General features: G+C 60.0%; 1 protein-coding gene across 14 annotated transcripts in view; it reads left to right on the forward strand.

The window, feature by feature from the left end:
* ADCY7 (adenylate cyclase 7) overlaps window positions 1-16759 on the forward strand; it is a 72176-nt gene that overhangs the window by 43964 nt on the left and 11453 nt on the right. For 7 of the 14 annotated variants that reach the window (XM_055366009.2, XM_063700194.1, XM_055366010.2 and 4 more), the window contains exons 3-14: window positions 548-751; window positions 1827-1988; window positions 2767-2916; window positions 3461-3609; window positions 4747-4858; window positions 9009-9136; window positions 10814-10972; window positions 11181-11313; window positions 14460-14651; window positions 15025-15059; window positions 15603-15686; window positions 15877-15949. In XM_055366009.2, the coding sequence (XP_055221984.2) occupies window positions 548-751; window positions 1827-1988; window positions 2767-2916; window positions 3461-3609; window positions 4747-4858; window positions 9009-9136; window positions 10814-10972; window positions 11181-11313; window positions 14460-14651; window positions 15025-15059; window positions 15603-15686; window positions 15877-15949 (1581 nt within the window). The remainder of the gene's footprint in view (window positions 1-547; window positions 752-1826; window positions 1989-2766; window positions 2917-3460; window positions 3610-4746; window positions 4859-9008; window positions 9137-10813; window positions 10973-11180; window positions 11314-14459; window positions 14652-15024; window positions 15060-15602; window positions 15687-15876; window positions 15950-16759) is intronic. The other 7 variants (XM_063700192.1, XM_019012556.4, XM_055366016.2 and 4 more) reach the window with 3 other exon arrangements.

Consider the following 16759-nt stretch of genomic DNA (forward strand, 5'->3'; position numbering starts at 1 on the left):
GCTTGCTACTGTGTGCCAGCCCCCAGATCAGGCCTCTGCCCCCACGGACCTCCCGGATGCTGTGCCCGTCCCGTCCCACCTCTGTGCCATTGCCCCAGCTCCTCCCCTGTGGGATGACTTTTCCTGGTATCCCTCACCAGCCTCTGCTCACTCACTGAGGGCCAGGCGCAGTGTCCTCTTTGGGCGGCTTTCCAAGGCTCTGCCTGTGAATGAGTCCTGCCCTGTGCTTGTGGTATCACCTGCGGCTGTGCACAGAGCACCGTGGGAACCCAGAGAGGAGGCAGAGGCAGATGGAGTGTGATGGCATCATGGGCGGGGCTGTGGGTGATGCTCTGGTTCCCGAGATGATGGGAAGGGGGTGGTTGAGGCAGCCTTGGCAGAGGCGACAAAGGCCAGAAGGTGAATGGGAACCAGGTGTGGGAGGGTGCATCCACACTCTTCATGTGGAGGAAGCTGTAAGTGAGGCAGCTGGCCCGACAGGCTTTCTGGAGGAGGTGGCTCTGCACTGGGGAAAGCTGAGGCATTTCTGTCTGTTTGCTCCACCCAGGACCCCTCCAGACACCAGGCCATTCTGGGCATGGCGTTCCTGGCGCTGGCGGTGTTTGCGGCCCTCTCTGTGCTGATGTACGTCGAGTGTCTCCTGCGGCGCTGGCTCAGGGCCTTGGCGCTGCTCACCTGGGCCTGCTTGGTGGCGCTGGGCTATGTGCTGGTGTTCGACGCATGGACAAAGGCGGCCTGTGCGTGGGAGCAGGTAACAGGAACTCTGGACTCCCTGCCGGCTGCGCCCTCAGCAGCTCCCATCCCCGTGGTTGGTGGGCATGCCACAGGCCCTTCCTGCCCCACGCTTGGCTGTGTGTCTAGGATGGCCCCAGGCTGGTTTTGTCCCTGTAAGTTCTCTGCATTGACAGGGCTGAGGTGGGGAGAGCATCCACTTGGACGCTGGGCTGCAGCACTTTTGGGTGGCTCCAGTTTGGTTGGAGATGACAGAACTTCAGCTCAAAGAGGCAAAAAGGCACAAACTGGTTCCTGTGTCAGGAAAGGCCAAGGGGTCAGTGCTGGGCTCCAGTGGGTAACTGGAACTGGGGCCTCTGGACAGCTTCGGCCCCGGGCATGCTGTCCCCAGGTGGGGGCAGAGAAGTTCACAGCGGCTCCAGGCTGCCCACCCCAGCTGAGAGAGAGGGCCCTTTCTCAACCAGCTCGACCTGCAGGCTTGAGCCACACTGGCCTGGCTGTGGTCATGGGCCCAGTCCCGGAGAGGCTGTCACCAAGCGGTAGCACACTCTGACCAGTGGGCCTGGGTCCTATGACAGCTCCTGTGGCTGGGGCGGGGTGGGGTGAGGCCCAAGGAAACCATGTGGACTGAAGGGGAGGGAGAGGGCAGCACTCCCAGAGGGGTGGACGCAGGACCAGCTGGTGGGGATGGTGGGGCAGCTCTGGGGGTGGAGGGAGGGCGGGTGGGGCCGCATTGCTGGAGGCAGCTGGTGAGAGGGTGCCTCAGCCTCCCGGTAATCATTTCTGCTGAGCGAGAACCACGTGGCAGGGGCACCAGGTGGGGGCTCCCTGGATCACGCGGGGCATGGAGCCTCCCACCTAGGGTGGCCACAGGCAGTGGATCAGCACAGGAAACCATGAACCTTGTGGCCGGGCCCACCCTAGAAACACATGATGGCTTTTCTTGTTCCCTTGTATGTCTGCCCACGCAGGGGGTGGCGAGGCAGCCAACCTAAGGATACACACTGGGTGGGCTGCTGTGGTGCAGGGTTCCGGGGGCTGTACGGCCTGGGGCAGCATCTTGGGGCACCGGGCTCACCAGGCTGCATCCACAGGTGCCCTTCTTCCTGTTCATCGTCTTCGTGGTGTACACGCTACTGCCCTTCAGCATGCGGGGCGCTGTCGCCGTTGGGGCCGTCTCCACTGCCTCCCACCTCCTGGTGCTCGGTTCTTTGATGGGAGGCTTCACGACACCCAGTGTCCAGGTGGGGCTGCAGGTGAGGGATGGGCTAAGGCCTCTGGGGGAGGTTTTGTGGTCTGGGTCTAAGGGCAGATGGGGGGGTCCCCTCTGGGTGAATCAGACCCAAAGGCCCCAGAGCCGTGTTTGCAGACAGCCTGCTCCAAGGCCGGGCCCTCTCCAAGTCTGCTTGGAAGCTGGGCTCCAGGCGTGGCCCTGCCCTCTGGCCTTTGCTTTGCTGGCCTAGGGCTCCCCTGTGGCTCAGCCCTCAGGGTCGTGACCTCAGGCCTTGCCTCCCGGTTCAGGGACACTGTCGTGGGGTGAGTCCCATTGCGGAAGTTTCCCCTCGCAGGCCCTGTCCTGACGGGGCTTGGGGGAGTACCCCAGGACGCTGCCTTGTGTCTTTGTGTTGAATGAGTGAATCTTCTGTTCATAATTATTGGGGGTTTAGAGATGTGTTTTCCCCCTGACCAGGCCTGGTGTCCTCTCCAGGCAGAGGCTGGCCCTCCACACAGCGAGCTGGGCGCTGTGCCCTCTGGGACTGCCCTTAGCACGCATGCCCCTCGGGCCCTGGGCTCTGTGAGGTGGTCTCTTCTGCCTCCCTGGGTGTCCTGGTCTTGCAGTCCTAGTGACTCACTAGGAGACTAGCTCCTGTCTGGGCCTCAGTTTCCCTGTCTGCCCCAAGAAGAGTGCCATTCTCAGTGGGTTGAAGGTCAGGGAATGGGAAGAGGTGCCATTACTAGTCCGCCTAGGGGTCTGGTGCCTCGGGAGGGCATGGGCCAGGCCACATAATGAGCCAAACCCCGGTCTACCCACAGCTGCTGGCCAACGCAGTCATCTTCCTGTGCGGGAACCTGACAGGCGCCTTCCACAAGCACCAAATGCAGGATGCATCCCGGGACCTCTTCACCTACACTGTGAAGTGCATCCAGATCCGTCGGAAGCTGCGCATCGAGAAGCGCCAGCAGGTGGGACCCGGCCCCCACTCCTCACCCTGTGCACCCCTGTCCTCTTCCTCTTTCTGTTGGACATGAGACACTCATGCTGCCATGTGCATGAGGTGCATGGCCAGACACCCATGCAGGTCTCACCTCGGTGAGTCCTGGGCTCCAGCAGGGTAACCATAGCCTGCTGACCCTTGACTCTGCCTTCCTCTGTGTGGTTTCAGTCCTGGGCACGCTGTCCCCAGGTGGCGGCAGAGAAGGCCGTAGTGGCTCCAGGCTGCTCACCCATCAGCTTAGCCTCCCCAGCTGAAAGAGCCCTTTCTCAGTCAGCCTGAGTCCCGGGGGCTGCTGGGTACATGGGAGGTAGATGCCCAGTTGGGTTGGTGGAGGACAAGAGCAGAGATGGGGACATTGTGGGCAGGGCAGGCAGGCAGGGAGGATGGGGGCCAGGGAGGATGGGGGCCAGGGAGGCCAGGTCTGGGCCCTGATGCTACCCTGCCTGTCCCCCGCTGGTCCCTCCGCCGGTCGCTCTGCCGGTCCCTCTGCTGGTCTGCCCACCCGCACCCAGGAGAACCTGCTGCTGTCAGTGCTTCCGGCCCACATCTCCATGGGCATGAAGCTGGCCATCATCGAACGGCTCAAGGAGCATGGTGACCGTCGCTGCATGCCCGACAACAACTTCCACAGCCTCTACGTCAAGAGGCACCAGAATGTCAGGTGGGCGGTGAGACGTGTGATCAGCATATCCCGGGGACTGGGTCCACTGTTCCACCGGCCCCCAGGCGGCCTCCCCGCCCTATCTGGAGGCTCAGACCCCTGCCCATATAGGGATTGGGAGAGGGCCCCATGGTTCCAGGTCAATCTGGGGCCCTCCCTGGGCCTCAGAACCCCCACTTGTGGGCAGGATCAGATCAGGGCTCTTAAATTAGAGAATTTAGATTGGTATTGAAAGATCTAGCATCCCCCCAAAACTGTAAAACCGTGTGAGCAAACATAGCTTTTGTGAAGGAAGGGGCCCTTTCAGATGGTTCTCAAGGGAGCACAGGACCCCCAGAATGAGGTAAAGCCCCCCGGCCTTGGTGCCCAAGAGTGCCCCGGTTCTGACACCTGTCTTTGGCTGATTTGCAGGGAACCACAAAGTTTTACTTGAATGCACTGACCTGAGTTTGTCAAGTGTCGATGTGGGTGCTGGGTGCCGTTGAGTGTAGATGTGGGTCCCAGGAGACCCCCTGGGTCCTCTGCCTGCAGTGCCAGCATTACATCCAAGGCTGGCCCGCTGCCTTTTCTCTGGGCTGTGGATGGTCCATGAGCTTAAGGACTTTGGAACAGGGAGAACTGGTGCAGATGCCAGCTCTTGGCTTCCCAGCAAGTCTCAATGTCCTGGAGCCTCAGTTTGTGCATCTGTAGAACGGGAGTTCTGCAAGGGTTGTGTGAGGACTCAATGCCTGTAAAGTGCTGGGCGTGGAGGTTGGCTTGAGGGAGCATGGAGCTGCCTCTCACCGGGGAGTTCTGAAGTCTGTGCTGTGGTGAACATTGGATGGGAAAGGGGAAGGCTCCGGGCTGCCTGCAGGAGTGCCCTTCGGCTGTCTGCAGTGATAGGGCCTGGGGTGGGGCCGAGGGCTCCTGCAGGCTCTGAATTTTGCTCCCTTCTGCTTTAACGTGAAGCCCCTGGAACTTTAATCTGTCTCTATGGCTGGGCGCGACTCTCCCATCCCTATGGAGGCCGAGGAAGGACAGGGGTGAATGGGCTCAGGCCTGGCAGGCTCCTGGGGCTCCAGACAGTCCTCCGTGCTCCTGCTGCTGCTGTCCAGGAGCCTGGCTCTGACACTCCCTCCCACCCTGCCCCATCCCCAGCATCCTCTATGCGGACATCGTGGGCTTCACGCAGCTGGCCAGCGACTGTTCCCCCAAGGAGTTGGTGGTGGTGCTGAATGAGCTCTTTGGCAAGTTCGACCAGATCGCCAAGGTGAGCCCGCCGGCCTATAATGGGCAAAGCCAGGCCCCTCCCCTGCCTATTACATCCCCAGGGGTGTCCTGCGTTCAGCGCCCTGCTGGAATTGGGATGGGGAGGCGTGGCTGAATTTTAGCATCCAGCCAGCAAACACAAGCACCCCATGGTAAAGGTGGGGGTGAGTGGTGGCCACGGCAGCCAGGATCCTGTGCACCCAGAGTGAGAGGCCAGTGGGGAGACTGACAGTGCACACTAGGCAATATACTGGGGCTCTGGAGCTCAGATGGGGGCTCAGGAGGAAGAGATGGCTCCATCCTCACTGGCAAGGCTAGCACTCACCTGGTAGCTCAGGAGGACTGTGGAATGCCCAGCTTCACCCAGAAGCTGCTTTTCACAAGATCTGAGGTGAATCATGTGCACATTAAACTTTTACGTTTTGTTTGTTTGTTTTTGTGAGATGGAGTCTCACTCTGTCGTGAAGGCTGGAGTGCAGTGGTGCCATCACTGCTCACTGCAGCCTCGACCTGCCAGGCTCAAGTGATTCTCATGCCTCAGCCTCCTGAGTAGCTGGGACTACAGGCATGCGCCACCACGCCTGGCTAATTTTTTGTTTTTTTTTTTTTTGTAGCAATGGGATTTCGCCATGTAGGCCAGGCTGGTCTCGAACTCCTGACCTCAAGTGATCATCCCTTCTTGGCCTCCCAAGTGCTGGGATTACAGCCGTGAGCCACCGCTCCTGGCCAACCTTAAAGTCTGAGATACTTGAAAAAATATCTGAGGAGGAAAGGGAACAGTGTTCTTAGCAGGGGGAACAGCATAGACAAAGCCTGGAGTAGAAAGAAAGCCCCGTGTGTCCATGGGGTGAACATGCTCAGTGTGGGTGTGAGGTGTGAGGGGGACAAGGGCACAAGGTCTGACATGCAAGGACATAAGGGCTGAGGCAAGGACCAGGATGCTGAGGAGCTCGACACGTGCCAGGCAGGGAGGGGGTCAGGCAAGCAACATTTCCATTAATGGACCAAATGGTCCTGAGAGAGGGTAAGTGCCAGGCCCTGAGTCTGGGTGGGGCCTTGGGCCTACATGGTATGTGCTTTGAAGAAGAGAAGTGTGGGGGCCAGGAAGCCTGGGGAGCACCTAGCCCAGCCTCAGGTGATCAGGGCAGGCTTCCTGGAAGTGGTAGCCATTAAATAGAGACTGAAGTGTAAGATTTAAGGTGGTGGCTCCCTATCCTGGCTGTACATGCAAATCACATGGAAAGCTTAAATAAAACACCGGTGCCCGTGTCCACACCCATCAGAGTTCTGTTTTGTTTTGTTTTTGAGACAGAGTCTTGCTCTGTCTTCACCTAGCGTGAAGTGCAATGGCATAATCATGGCTCACAGCAGCCTCAACCTGCCTGGGCTCAGGCGTCCTCCCACTTCAGCCTCCCAAGCAGCTGTGACTACAGGTGTGCACCACAACCCCAGGCTAATTTTTTTGTATTTTGTGGAGATGGGGTTTTGCTACATTGTCCAGGCTGGTCTTGAATTCCTATGCTCAAGTGATCCACCCACCTCAGCCTCCCAAAGTGCTAGGATTACAGGCATGCACCATCACGCCCTGCCCCATCAGCATTTTTTTTTTTTTTTTTGTGAGACAGAGTCTTGCTCTGTTGCCCAGGCTGGAGTGCAGTGGTGTGATCTCTGCTCACTGCAAGCCCCGCCTCCCGGGTTCACACCATTCTCCTGCCTCACCCTCCTGAGTAGCTGGGACTACAGGTGCCTGCCACCATGCCTGGCTAATTTTTTGTATTTTTAGTGTAGAGACGGGGTTTCACCATGTTAGCCAGGATGGTCTTGATTTCCTGACCTTGTGATCCACCTGCCTCGACCTCTCAAAGTGCTGGGATTACAGGTGTGAGCCACTGCGCCTGGCCAGAATTTGTAAGAGCCCCACAGGTGTCTCTGTGGGCAGAGAATCAATGGTCTAGAACTTGATGGGAGGCAAGTTATGACTTCACACTGGGAAGAATTTTTCATGATCAGAGCTACTCAATCCCAGGAGGGACTGGAAGTGGGCTCCCTGTTGCAGGGGGTAACCAAGCTTCTACAGGATTGCACTGGTCAGGGATGCTCTGGAAAACTGTCCCATCCTGGGGATTGTGGACTGAGTGACTCAGAGGGCCTGTCTAGCCTGGAACCTTCCTTCAGGATCTGCATGGCTTCTGAACCAGCAGCTGGGAGCCCCAGAGGTTGGGCCTCATGTGAGGCAGGGGCCCTGGGCTCGGGCCACAGCTGGCCCTTTCCTTACCATAAAGCCCACACAGAGGGTCCCTTGCCCTTGGACACAGTCTTCCCTCTCCAGCAGGCCCAGGAGGCGTGGCCCTATTGCACAGATGGGGAAAGGGAGGCCATGGCAGGTGCCAGCTTCCCAGTCAGAGCATCTAATCTCTGGGCAGAGTTGGGCAGGGCTGGTCCCAGCCTTTTCTCCTATCTACAATCAAATTCCAGAAGTGTAAGCTCTTTCCAAGAGCCAGGGCCTCCTCTCTCAGAGGCATGCAAGTCACACCTCCGCACAAGACCCAGGTCCCCAACTCCAAGTGTCAGAGACACAGGGGACTGTCAGCCAGTGGAGCAGCCTGGGGAATGTGGCCTCTCCTACATCCCCGAGAGCTGGGCTGGGTCCATGGGCAGTCCTGTGCCTGGTCCGAGAGGAGATCAGGGTAGCTGGAGCCTAGTATCCAGGTCTGCCAAGGTTGCCTGCTTTCTAGGAAAGCCACTGTCCTCTTGTCCTTGCGGTCACTCAGAACTCACTCAGCATGTGCCAGATGGGGCCCAGCAGGAAACATCTGGCACACGCTGAAACTGAGTAATTGGCAGAGGGCACAGGCCAGGGATGGTTCCCAGGCTGGGCAGGTGCAGGGGACCTGGAGGCAGGGCTGGTGCTGTGTCTGGGGCCTGGGTCTGTGATGGCTGATGGGCACAGAGTAGGGACGAGGACAGGATAGGCTCGAGTCCTGGAGACAGATGGTGTTCCAGGAGCAGGCCTAGCCCTCGTGAGCCTGCAGGACAGAGCCCTCTTAGCTCCCTCCCGGCCAGAAGCCAGAGCACAGGGCCACCTGCTGGGGCGTCCAGTCCGAGGGTCAGCTGAGTGGGGTAGAGGGTGGGGAGGGGAGAGCAGAGGCAGATGGCGCTCCTTCTTCAGCTCCCCTAAAGCCCCACCCACGAGGCCTCGGTGCATGTGGCCACCCTTGCCGAGGGCTTAAGGAGGGTCTGGTGACGCAGCAGTGCCTCAGATGAACCTCAGAGGGCTCTCGGGGGTCCCCTTCTCTCCCTAGGCCTTTTCCTATGAGTCCCCACCCTCGCTGCTCTCCTACTCTACTCTCCCCATTCCCTTTTTCCTCTCTGCATTGATATCATCTTTCCTCCCCACCCCTAAGCCCTGTCAGCACAGCCACTGCTTGGGTGACCTTGAAACCTGCTGACCCCTTGGTGTGTACACCTGTGACCTCTGTCCTCACCCCCCACTCCTGCAGCCTCCTGGCTGCCTCGCAGTCTCTTCTTCAGCTTTGTGGCCCCAGGGCTCCTGTGAGTCCTTGAGCACTCTTCCTGCAGAGACTGGCATGGCCGGCTCTCTCGGTTCCTCGGGTCTTAGCTCAAATGTTTCTGATTCCAACTCCGAGAGGTCTTCGCTGGCCTCCTGGGAACATCACTTCCCTCCTGTGCCTTGGTTTTCTCCTTAGCCCCCGTCACAGCTGGGCACACTGTTTTGTTTTTGTCTTTCTAGTTTAGTGCCCACCCCTCCTGCCTGCGTGCAAGCTCCGTGGCTGCAGAGATTTGCATCTATTTTGTTCACTGCTGTGTCCCCTTGCCTGGCCTGGGGCCGGGTACTCAGTAGGCACTCAAACATTACCTGGGCAAATGAAACCAAGGCAGACCCCTCCCCGAGGCCCTTAGGAACACTCGTGTTCACCTCTGGTGCTTGCCTGGGGGTTCCTCCTGGGGAGGCCCCCATGTCGCTAAGCCTTTTGCCAGGCCCAGAAGTGGCTCCTGGTGACTGGACCCCAGGAGGCAAGCCCCCAGCCAGGAGAGAGCCGGGTGTACCCTGGAGGGTGAGGGGAGGTGGCTGTCGTGAGAGGTCCCAGCCCCAGATCTTCCAGTGACCAGGCCCTTCCCTCACCCTGCAGGCCAACGAGTGCATGCGAATCAAGATCCTCGGCGACTGCTACTACTGTGTATCGGGCCTGCCCGTGTCGCTGCCTACCCACGCCCGGAACTGCGTGAAGATGGGGCTGGACATGTGCCAGGCCATCAAGTAGGTCCTGGGCGGGCCCAGGCGCTGGGTCCTGCCCTGTGGCGGACCCTCCTGGGCATGGTAGGGGATGTGTCATTCCCATGTCACAGATGGGGAAACTGAGGCTCGGGGGGTTGGGGGTGAAAGCAGCTTGCCTGGACCACCCAGCCTGCTGGAGGATTCAGACTTCATCTGTTTGCGTCCCTCCCTGTGGTGCTGCCTGTGACTCTCAGTCCCAGAAAGCATCTCCGGAGCTCAGAGCTGGGTGATGTGAGGTCAGGGCGGTGGGCTCCACTCCCCTCAAGGATGGGGTCTTAGCAACAGCAGGAGGCTTCAGGGCAGGCAGCCGGGGGACCTTTCAGACCCGGGGGTCGACTCCAAGGCTCCATCTGCTTCCTGCTCCCCAGTGAAGATCCTGGAGTCAGGCTTGGTCCTGAGGCTGCGGGGAGACCCCCAGCTCCCCTCTAGGTGCCCTGTGGCTCTGAGCAGCTGGGGTCTGTGGGAGGAATTTGCCGAGAGGGCTGTATGGGGAGAGGGCCAGGCAGGCCCAGCCAGGCTAACCAGTGTGGGGCAGAGCAGGGCCCGGTGGGACTGCCCGTCCTGGACATCAGGCCGTGTTCCAGCCTGTCCTTCTCCTGAAGTCCTGCCATAGGTGGCTGGTGTTGCCAGAAAGAAGCCTGGGCAGAGCTGGAGGGGCCTGGCCTGCACCACTGCCTGTGTGACCTCAGGCTGGCCCCTGCCCTGTAACAGGCGGAGGTTGTACAGGCCCTCGTGCGCCTCTGGTTCTGACCCTGGAAGGCTTGGCCAGTGCCCAGCCTTGTTGGTGGACACGTGGTGCCACTTGTCATGGGGACTCAGGCTCTGTTCCTGTCTTGGGGGTCCCCTGTGCCCCAAGGAAGCTCTCCCGTGGGGCTCCGCTCCTGTGCTCAGTGGTGCCAACAACTCCCAGGGCCCCTGCTTCCCAGGGATTGGGGGGGCATAGAAGGTGCCCATGGTCTGGGCCCCTGTATTCCTTGTCTATGCTAGGTTTTGGGTGGTTCCTGGACCCCCTCTGTAGACGCCAGTAAACTTTATTTATTTATTTATTTGAGATGGAGTCTCGCTGTGTTGCCCAGAGTGTATCTCGGTTCACCACAACCTCTGCCTCCTGGGTTCAAGCAATTCTCCTGTCTCAGCCTCCCAAGTAGCTGGGACTACAGGCGCCTGCTACCATGCCCGGCTAATTTTATATTTTTAGTAGAGTCAGGGTTTTGCCATATTGGCCAGGCTGTTCTCAAACTCCTGACCTCAGGTGATCTGCCTGCCTCAGCCTCCCACAGTGCTGGGATTACAGGCATGAGCCACCACACCCGGCCCCCAGTAAACTTTTAAAACCCAGCCAGTGCTGCTGGGCAGGGAAAACACCCAGTGATGGTATTTTAGGTCCATCAACATGGGCTGTAGTGACTAGTTGGAATTCCTCCTCCCTCCTACCTAACCCTTGAGGTCAGCTGTGGCCACACCTACTTGTATGCTCCCGGGGATGGGGCACTCAGCTCTTCCTGAAGAGGCAGCCCCATCAGGCTGAGAACATTCTCTCCCGTGGGCTGAGTGCCTGCCCTGTTCCCACATGCTGTCCTGTACCCACCCCACACCTGGGAGCTTCAGCCTGTCCCAGGGCTTAGGCAGGGCTGGGGTGACTGGGCCACTCTGCCCCAGGCAGGTGCGGGAGGCCACGGGCGTGGACATCAACATGCGTGTGGGCATACACTCGGGGAATGTGCTGTGCGGGGTCATCGGGCTGCGCAAGTGGCAGTATGACGTGTGGTCCCACGACGTGTCCCTGGCCAACCGGATGGAGGCAGCCGGAGTACCCGGGTGAGGCTGGGCTGGGTAGCAGCAGGGTCGGAGGCCTGGGGCTGGCTGTGGATGGAGGGTTCTGCGATTGGGGGTGGGGGTCAGGTGTGGGGGGAGAGATGAATGTAGAAAAGCTGGCCTGGGGCCCAGGCCTGCCTGCTGTGCATCCCTGGGTGGATGCCAGCCCTCTCTGGGCCCCAAGGCTCTGCCTGACTTGGGTCTCCCGTAGCCGGGTGCACATCACGGAGGCGACGCTAAAGCACCTGGACAAGGCGTACGAGGTGGAGGATGGGCACGGGCAGCAGCGGGACCCCTACCTCAAGGAGATGAACATCCGCACCTACCTGGTCATTGACCCCCGGGTACGAGGGCTCGGAGGCCGCAGCTGGGGGGACCCGGAGGGACTGGAGGGGCCCTGGAGAGCCTGGCCCGCACCTTGGAGGAAACCCCCATGTGGAGGGAGAGGTGGGGAAGGGCTCTGCCTGGGCAGGTGTGAGCTCCCTATTCCCAGCCACATTCTAGGCACCGAGTAGCCACTCCCTGGGCCTCCATTCTTTTCTATGTGATGGGAAAACAGCGCCTGCCTCACCAGAAGGAGCTAATCCAAGCGAGGCCTTCGCGGTGCGCCTGGCACGTCACAGCATTCTATGTATTCTCGTCACTCTTGGTTTATTTTCCATGAGGTGGTTATTAATCTCCCAGATTTCCGAGAGACACACTTTCAAAACAAGCTTTGGATGAAACTCAGGAAAGCAGGGAGTGGCCTGGGAGCCACTGGGCAGGAGCCTCTGAGTGTCCTGGGTGCTGACCGCAGGTCCCCTGGTAGCTCCAGGACCCCACGGTGGAGGAGGCAGTTCCACTGCCCTGGCCAGGTGGGGCCCGCCTTGGCCTGTCTGCTGCCCGACCCTGGCCTGCTTCAGGGAGTCCGGCACGTCTGGCCACTTCTCTGTGAATCATCCTTGAGGCTTGCTCAAGAATGTCGGCCCAGCCAGCGAGTGGCTCCTTTCACTCTGGTCCTCGCTATGCCTTGGGGCTGGCCCGACTGCCAGACCCTGGGGGACCAAGGGCTGGCCTGTGAGCCTCCCTACACATCTGCTGGCCTCACTCTGCCCCCAGCACCTCCAGTGCTGCACCATCCATACTGAGCCAGCATCTGGGAAAACCCCTGCCGGTACCTGTGTCCCATTCCACCACCCTCCTAGAATAGGGCCCTGATCCTCTCCCTGTACTCCGGCCCTGGCCCCGCCCCTCCAAGCCCCTTCCCCTGCTCTCCTGTCCCCCTCACCCCACCTGGTCTCCTCCTGCCCTTCCACTACCAGGGTGGTGGCACCCGCAGGTCCCTGCACTCAAAACACTCCTCCCTCCGTCCCTAATGCCCTTGCTTGTTTATCCATTTTCCTTGTCTGTTGTCAGCATGAGTGCCATGCCGGGGGGCTCCTCCTCTCCAGGCTGCAGCCCCCCACCCCGTGCTGAGATGGATGCCCAGCTCGAAGCTGGTGCTCAGATAGCCCTTGAATGAGTGAAGCAGAGCTCCTCACCCAGGAGGCTCCAAAATCCACCCCCGCAGGCTGCCAGGTTGAGCAAGGAAAACTGCAGGCTGCCTGGGCCGACTTGAATTTCAGATAACTGTAAATCATGTTTTGCATAAGTGTTGCACGCAGTACTCAACTGGACAGTTGTATTTATTTGGTGGCCCCACCTTCCCCCCACCCCACCCTACCCCACCCTCTTTTTTGTTTAACTTCATTTATCCACGCAGTTGAGAGTTCAAAAGGTGTGAAGGGCGTGTTGTAGAAAGACTCCTTGTCCCCAGCCGGCACATCTCAGAGGGGACCTGTGCAGTGAGTTTCTTGTATTCCCTCCACAGGGATTTTCACGGACACCGAGTGAACTGCGAGTCCCCCCACCCTTCTTGCTAAGGTGGCAGTGGCCGGCCCCATGGTCGCGCACCCTGCATTTTTCCTACCTTGGGGACATCCCTCCTGTGTGCAGGGTGCTCGTCTGTAGCTCCTGTTTTTGACATGGAGGTGGATTTTTCTGCACTGGCTTCTATGGGCTCTGCCTCACGCCATCGCTGCGTGGCCTGGCTGGGGCAAGGTGGGCTCCTGTGGACTGGATGGTGGCTGCAGCTGCCCCCATGGGGCTCATACCAATGCCACGCCCATTCCGAGTAGGCATGTGTTTGCTCAGAACTGAGGAATCTGATTTTTGTTTCTGCTTTTTATTTGTTTCTCAGGGGGGCTGGGGTGTCTGGATTCTCTGCTAAGTGCCAGTGACCTTGAACTTGAGTGGCTAGGTGTTGTGTAGGCAGAGTTGCCACAATGGAGGAGGGGACAGAGAAACGCACCCACCCCCACCAGGTTGCTCACCACAGGGCCAGCGCGCTCTTCCTGCTCTGGGACACTCACCAAGGCTGAATTCCATATGGCTCCCGTGGCTAGGCAGATAGATGCAGCTAAGGGCTTAAAAATGTTTCTATCCCAAAAGGAGGTGAGAGGTTTCCAGGAAAGTTGCGCTGTGGCTTATCGAGTGCTTGTAGCTGTGGAGGCTTGTCTATGGGGTGTTTGCGGGGCCCTAGGAGACAGGACTTCCGGAGGCAGAGGAATGTTTCAGGGGCTAAGGAGAGACTCAGCAGACCTGGAGCCAGCTTAAGCTCATCTCTGGTGGCCTTGCGGGTCTTTCTCTTCCCTGTCCCTTTTCCAGTCCTGTCTGGCCACCCTAACTGGGGAAGGCCTCAGGCATGTGTTCTTGGATCGTGGGGGGGGTCTCAGGTCTGTGGCATGAGTGGGGGCGGGTAGGGCTGGCCGTGCATTCAGGGCCTGGCTGAACTACTGAGTGTCCAGCATGAGGCTGGGTCTCGCAGGCACATGGCAGGTCATGGCCCTGTGCCATCTGCGGTTGGGGGCCACACAAGTGGAACTCCCTGGATCGCTGCCCTGGGGGTTGGCTGGCCTCTGGCTTGGCCATTTCTCGGGGCGGCTAGCACCCCTCTTCCTCCTGGCTGCTTCTCACAGGAAGGAGCGAACGTGTGCCAGCCACACGTGGGAGGGCAGGGTAGGATGCCTGTGGCTTTCCCAGGCGCCTCCTGGGGAGGAGCTGATGGGTGCTCAGGCCCCAGGGAGTCTCTGGTTCCAAGGAGCCTCAAGGGCAGTGGGGCCTCGGGCTTGGGACCTGAGCCCTGCCTCTCTCCCTGGGGAGGCAGAGCAGGGTATGGGGTTGGGTACAGTGGTGGGTACCTGCTAGCCTCTTCTCGGCCTGGGGCAGGGCCAGGGCACTGAGCTGGGACCCCATATGGCCTGGCCTCAGAGTGCACCAGGCTTTGGCTGGCTAGTCCCCAAGGGCAGCCGCTCTCCAAGGGGACTGCGGGTTGAGCGGCTTCTTTGCTGTTTATTTTTTCAAGGGCTCAGGGCGGCGTCCCACTTCAGGGAGAGCCGGATGGGGATGGCGGCCCCTTCCTGGGCCGAGAGGGGAGGAGGTGGCACAGGCCCATGTCCATGTCTGCCCGCAGAGCCAGCAGCCACCCCCGCCCAGCCAACACCTCCCCAGGCCCAAGGGGGACGCGGCCCTGAAGATGCGGGCGTCAGTGCGCATGACCCGGTACCTCGAGTCCTGGGGGGCGGCACGGCCCTTTGCGCATCTCAACCACCGTGAGAGCGTGAGCAGTGGTGAGACCCCCGTCCCCAACGGGCGGAGGCCTAAGGTAGGTCCCCCTCCCACCCAGAGAGCCAGGGATTGGGGCCCCAAGCCAGGAGCAGGAGAGTGAGTGCTGAAGATCTCCTGCCCTCTCAGCCTCACTGTCCCCATCTGTAAAATGGCCACAGCCTCTGCCCCACCTCCTGGGGCTGGAGAGGAAGCAAAGACATTTGGAGAATACTCCAGGATGGCCAGGAACATCCCTGTCCTCCTTGATGCCTGGACCACGCTCAGCTATAGTCACGATGTCTGTGGCTTGGACAACCCCGACACCTTGTCCTGTGTATCAAGTGCCGGAGGGGCTGAACCTGGCCCAGCAGTGGCCTTCAGGGCCCAGTGTTCTGGGGAATGACTGTATCCTTTCCTCCCTTCCCTTTCAGAGCGTTCCTCCGCGCCACCGCCGGACCCCAGACAGGTGCGTGCCCTGCCGTCCTGGCCAAGTCCTGCTGCAGCCACCTCCTCCAAGCAGGCTGCCCTGACCAGCCTCTGTCCAGCAGGCAGCTCCGCAAGGCCCAGCCCAGGACCTCTGTGAAGTTGGCCAGGGCTTGGGTCAAAGCATTTCTAGGAACCAGAGTTTCCTGGCCCCTGGCCCTTCTATATGGCCACATGATGGAGCACCTGTTGTATGGTGCCCTGGCGGGGTCAGTGGAGTCGGTGGAAGGGAAGGAGATGACTGTGGGTGTCCTGGTCCCCATGCCAATCCCGGGGGTGTAGCCGAAGATGCCTTAGACTGGGGCTTGGGTCTGCCCTCTGCCTCTGGCTTGGCTGCTGGCCAGCTGGGCCATGCTGGGCCATGCTGGGTCCTCACTCGCCCTCTCTGGGCCTCAGTGGGACCCACCCATTCCTTCACCATCCCACCTGAGGTTCTGGGACCCCACTGGTGTCTACGTCCACACCCTCCTCTGGGAGAGTTGGAGGTGGTCGCTGTGCTGATGCAGATGTGGGTATCTGATTCCAGAAGCATGTCCCCCAAGGGGCGGTCGGAGGATGACTCGTACGATGATGAGATGCTGTCAGCCATTGAGGGGCTCAGCTCCACGAGGTGAGGTCTGAGACCTCTGCCCACCCCCCTCTCCTCTCCCCCTCGTATAGGGGTCCCCCATATGGGCAGGCCCATCTCATACCCCATGCCTGGTGGCCCAGCCTTGTTCCTTCCCCCTGCCTGCTGCCACCTCCTGAGGGAATGGACCCCTTCCCAGCCCCCATCTCACTGCAGCTGCCCCCGCCCACAGGCCCTGCTGCTCCAAGTCTGACGACTTCTACACCTTTGGGTCCATCTTCCTGGAGAAGGGCTTTGAGCGTGAGGTGAGGGCCCCCAGCAGCCTCCTCCGCAGAGGGATGGGGTCTCCAGGCCTGGGGTGGGGTGGGGGACGCAGGTCATGGGGCAGCCTGCATTCCCAAGACCGGCTAGGGGAGGGGCACTGAGAATCCACAGCTGCTCCTGGGCGGGGGGCAGGGGCGGGGCCGGTGCAGCGCCAGCCTGGCTCTCTTTCCTGTTGGCTTCATTCCATGACCCAAATGCACCATCAGAGATTTGCCTCCATGGGTCTGCAAGACTTTTGCTCCGTCCAGTGCCAAAGCCTTAGCAGATCCTGGCATGGATGCCTCAGGCTGATGGCACTGGCCTTGCAATGAGACGAGAACCCAAAGCTCAGTTATCAGTGTCCTGTCTTGCTGCTACGAGCTTTTTGTACTGATAACGACCATTTCTTTACTGAGCACCTTCTGGGTTCTGGCAGCATCCTCGGCACCCACATTATATAATTTAACCGTCACACGGCCAGCCCAGGGGTGCTGCTATACCACTTCACAGAGAGGAAACTGCCTCTCAGAGGCTTCAGAGCCTGTCCCCAGCTTCAGGTGTGGCTCCCTGAGTTGGGGGCTTCCTAGGTGAGGTCACGAGGAAACCTGCTGGCCAAGTGACCTGGCAGGGTGTGACCAGTGTGGCCGGGGCCGCCGAGCCTGCTTTCCTTCCCTGCAGCAGGAACCCTTCTGGGGCTGTGATCCTGCAATGGTGCCTGGGTGGGAGTGGGGGTGGGGATGGGGATGGGGGTGGGGGGCGGGATGGTCTCCGTACCTGCCAGCTTCTTGGTTTGAGGTGAGGACAGCCCCGGA

Source organism: Gorilla gorilla, chromosome 18 (genome assembly GCF_029281585.2).
Source record: "Gorilla gorilla gorilla isolate KB3781 chromosome 18, NHGRI_mGorGor1-v2.1_pri, whole genome shotgun sequence".
NCBI classification, from domain to species: Eukaryota; Metazoa; Chordata; class Mammalia; order Primates; family Hominidae; genus Gorilla; species Gorilla gorilla.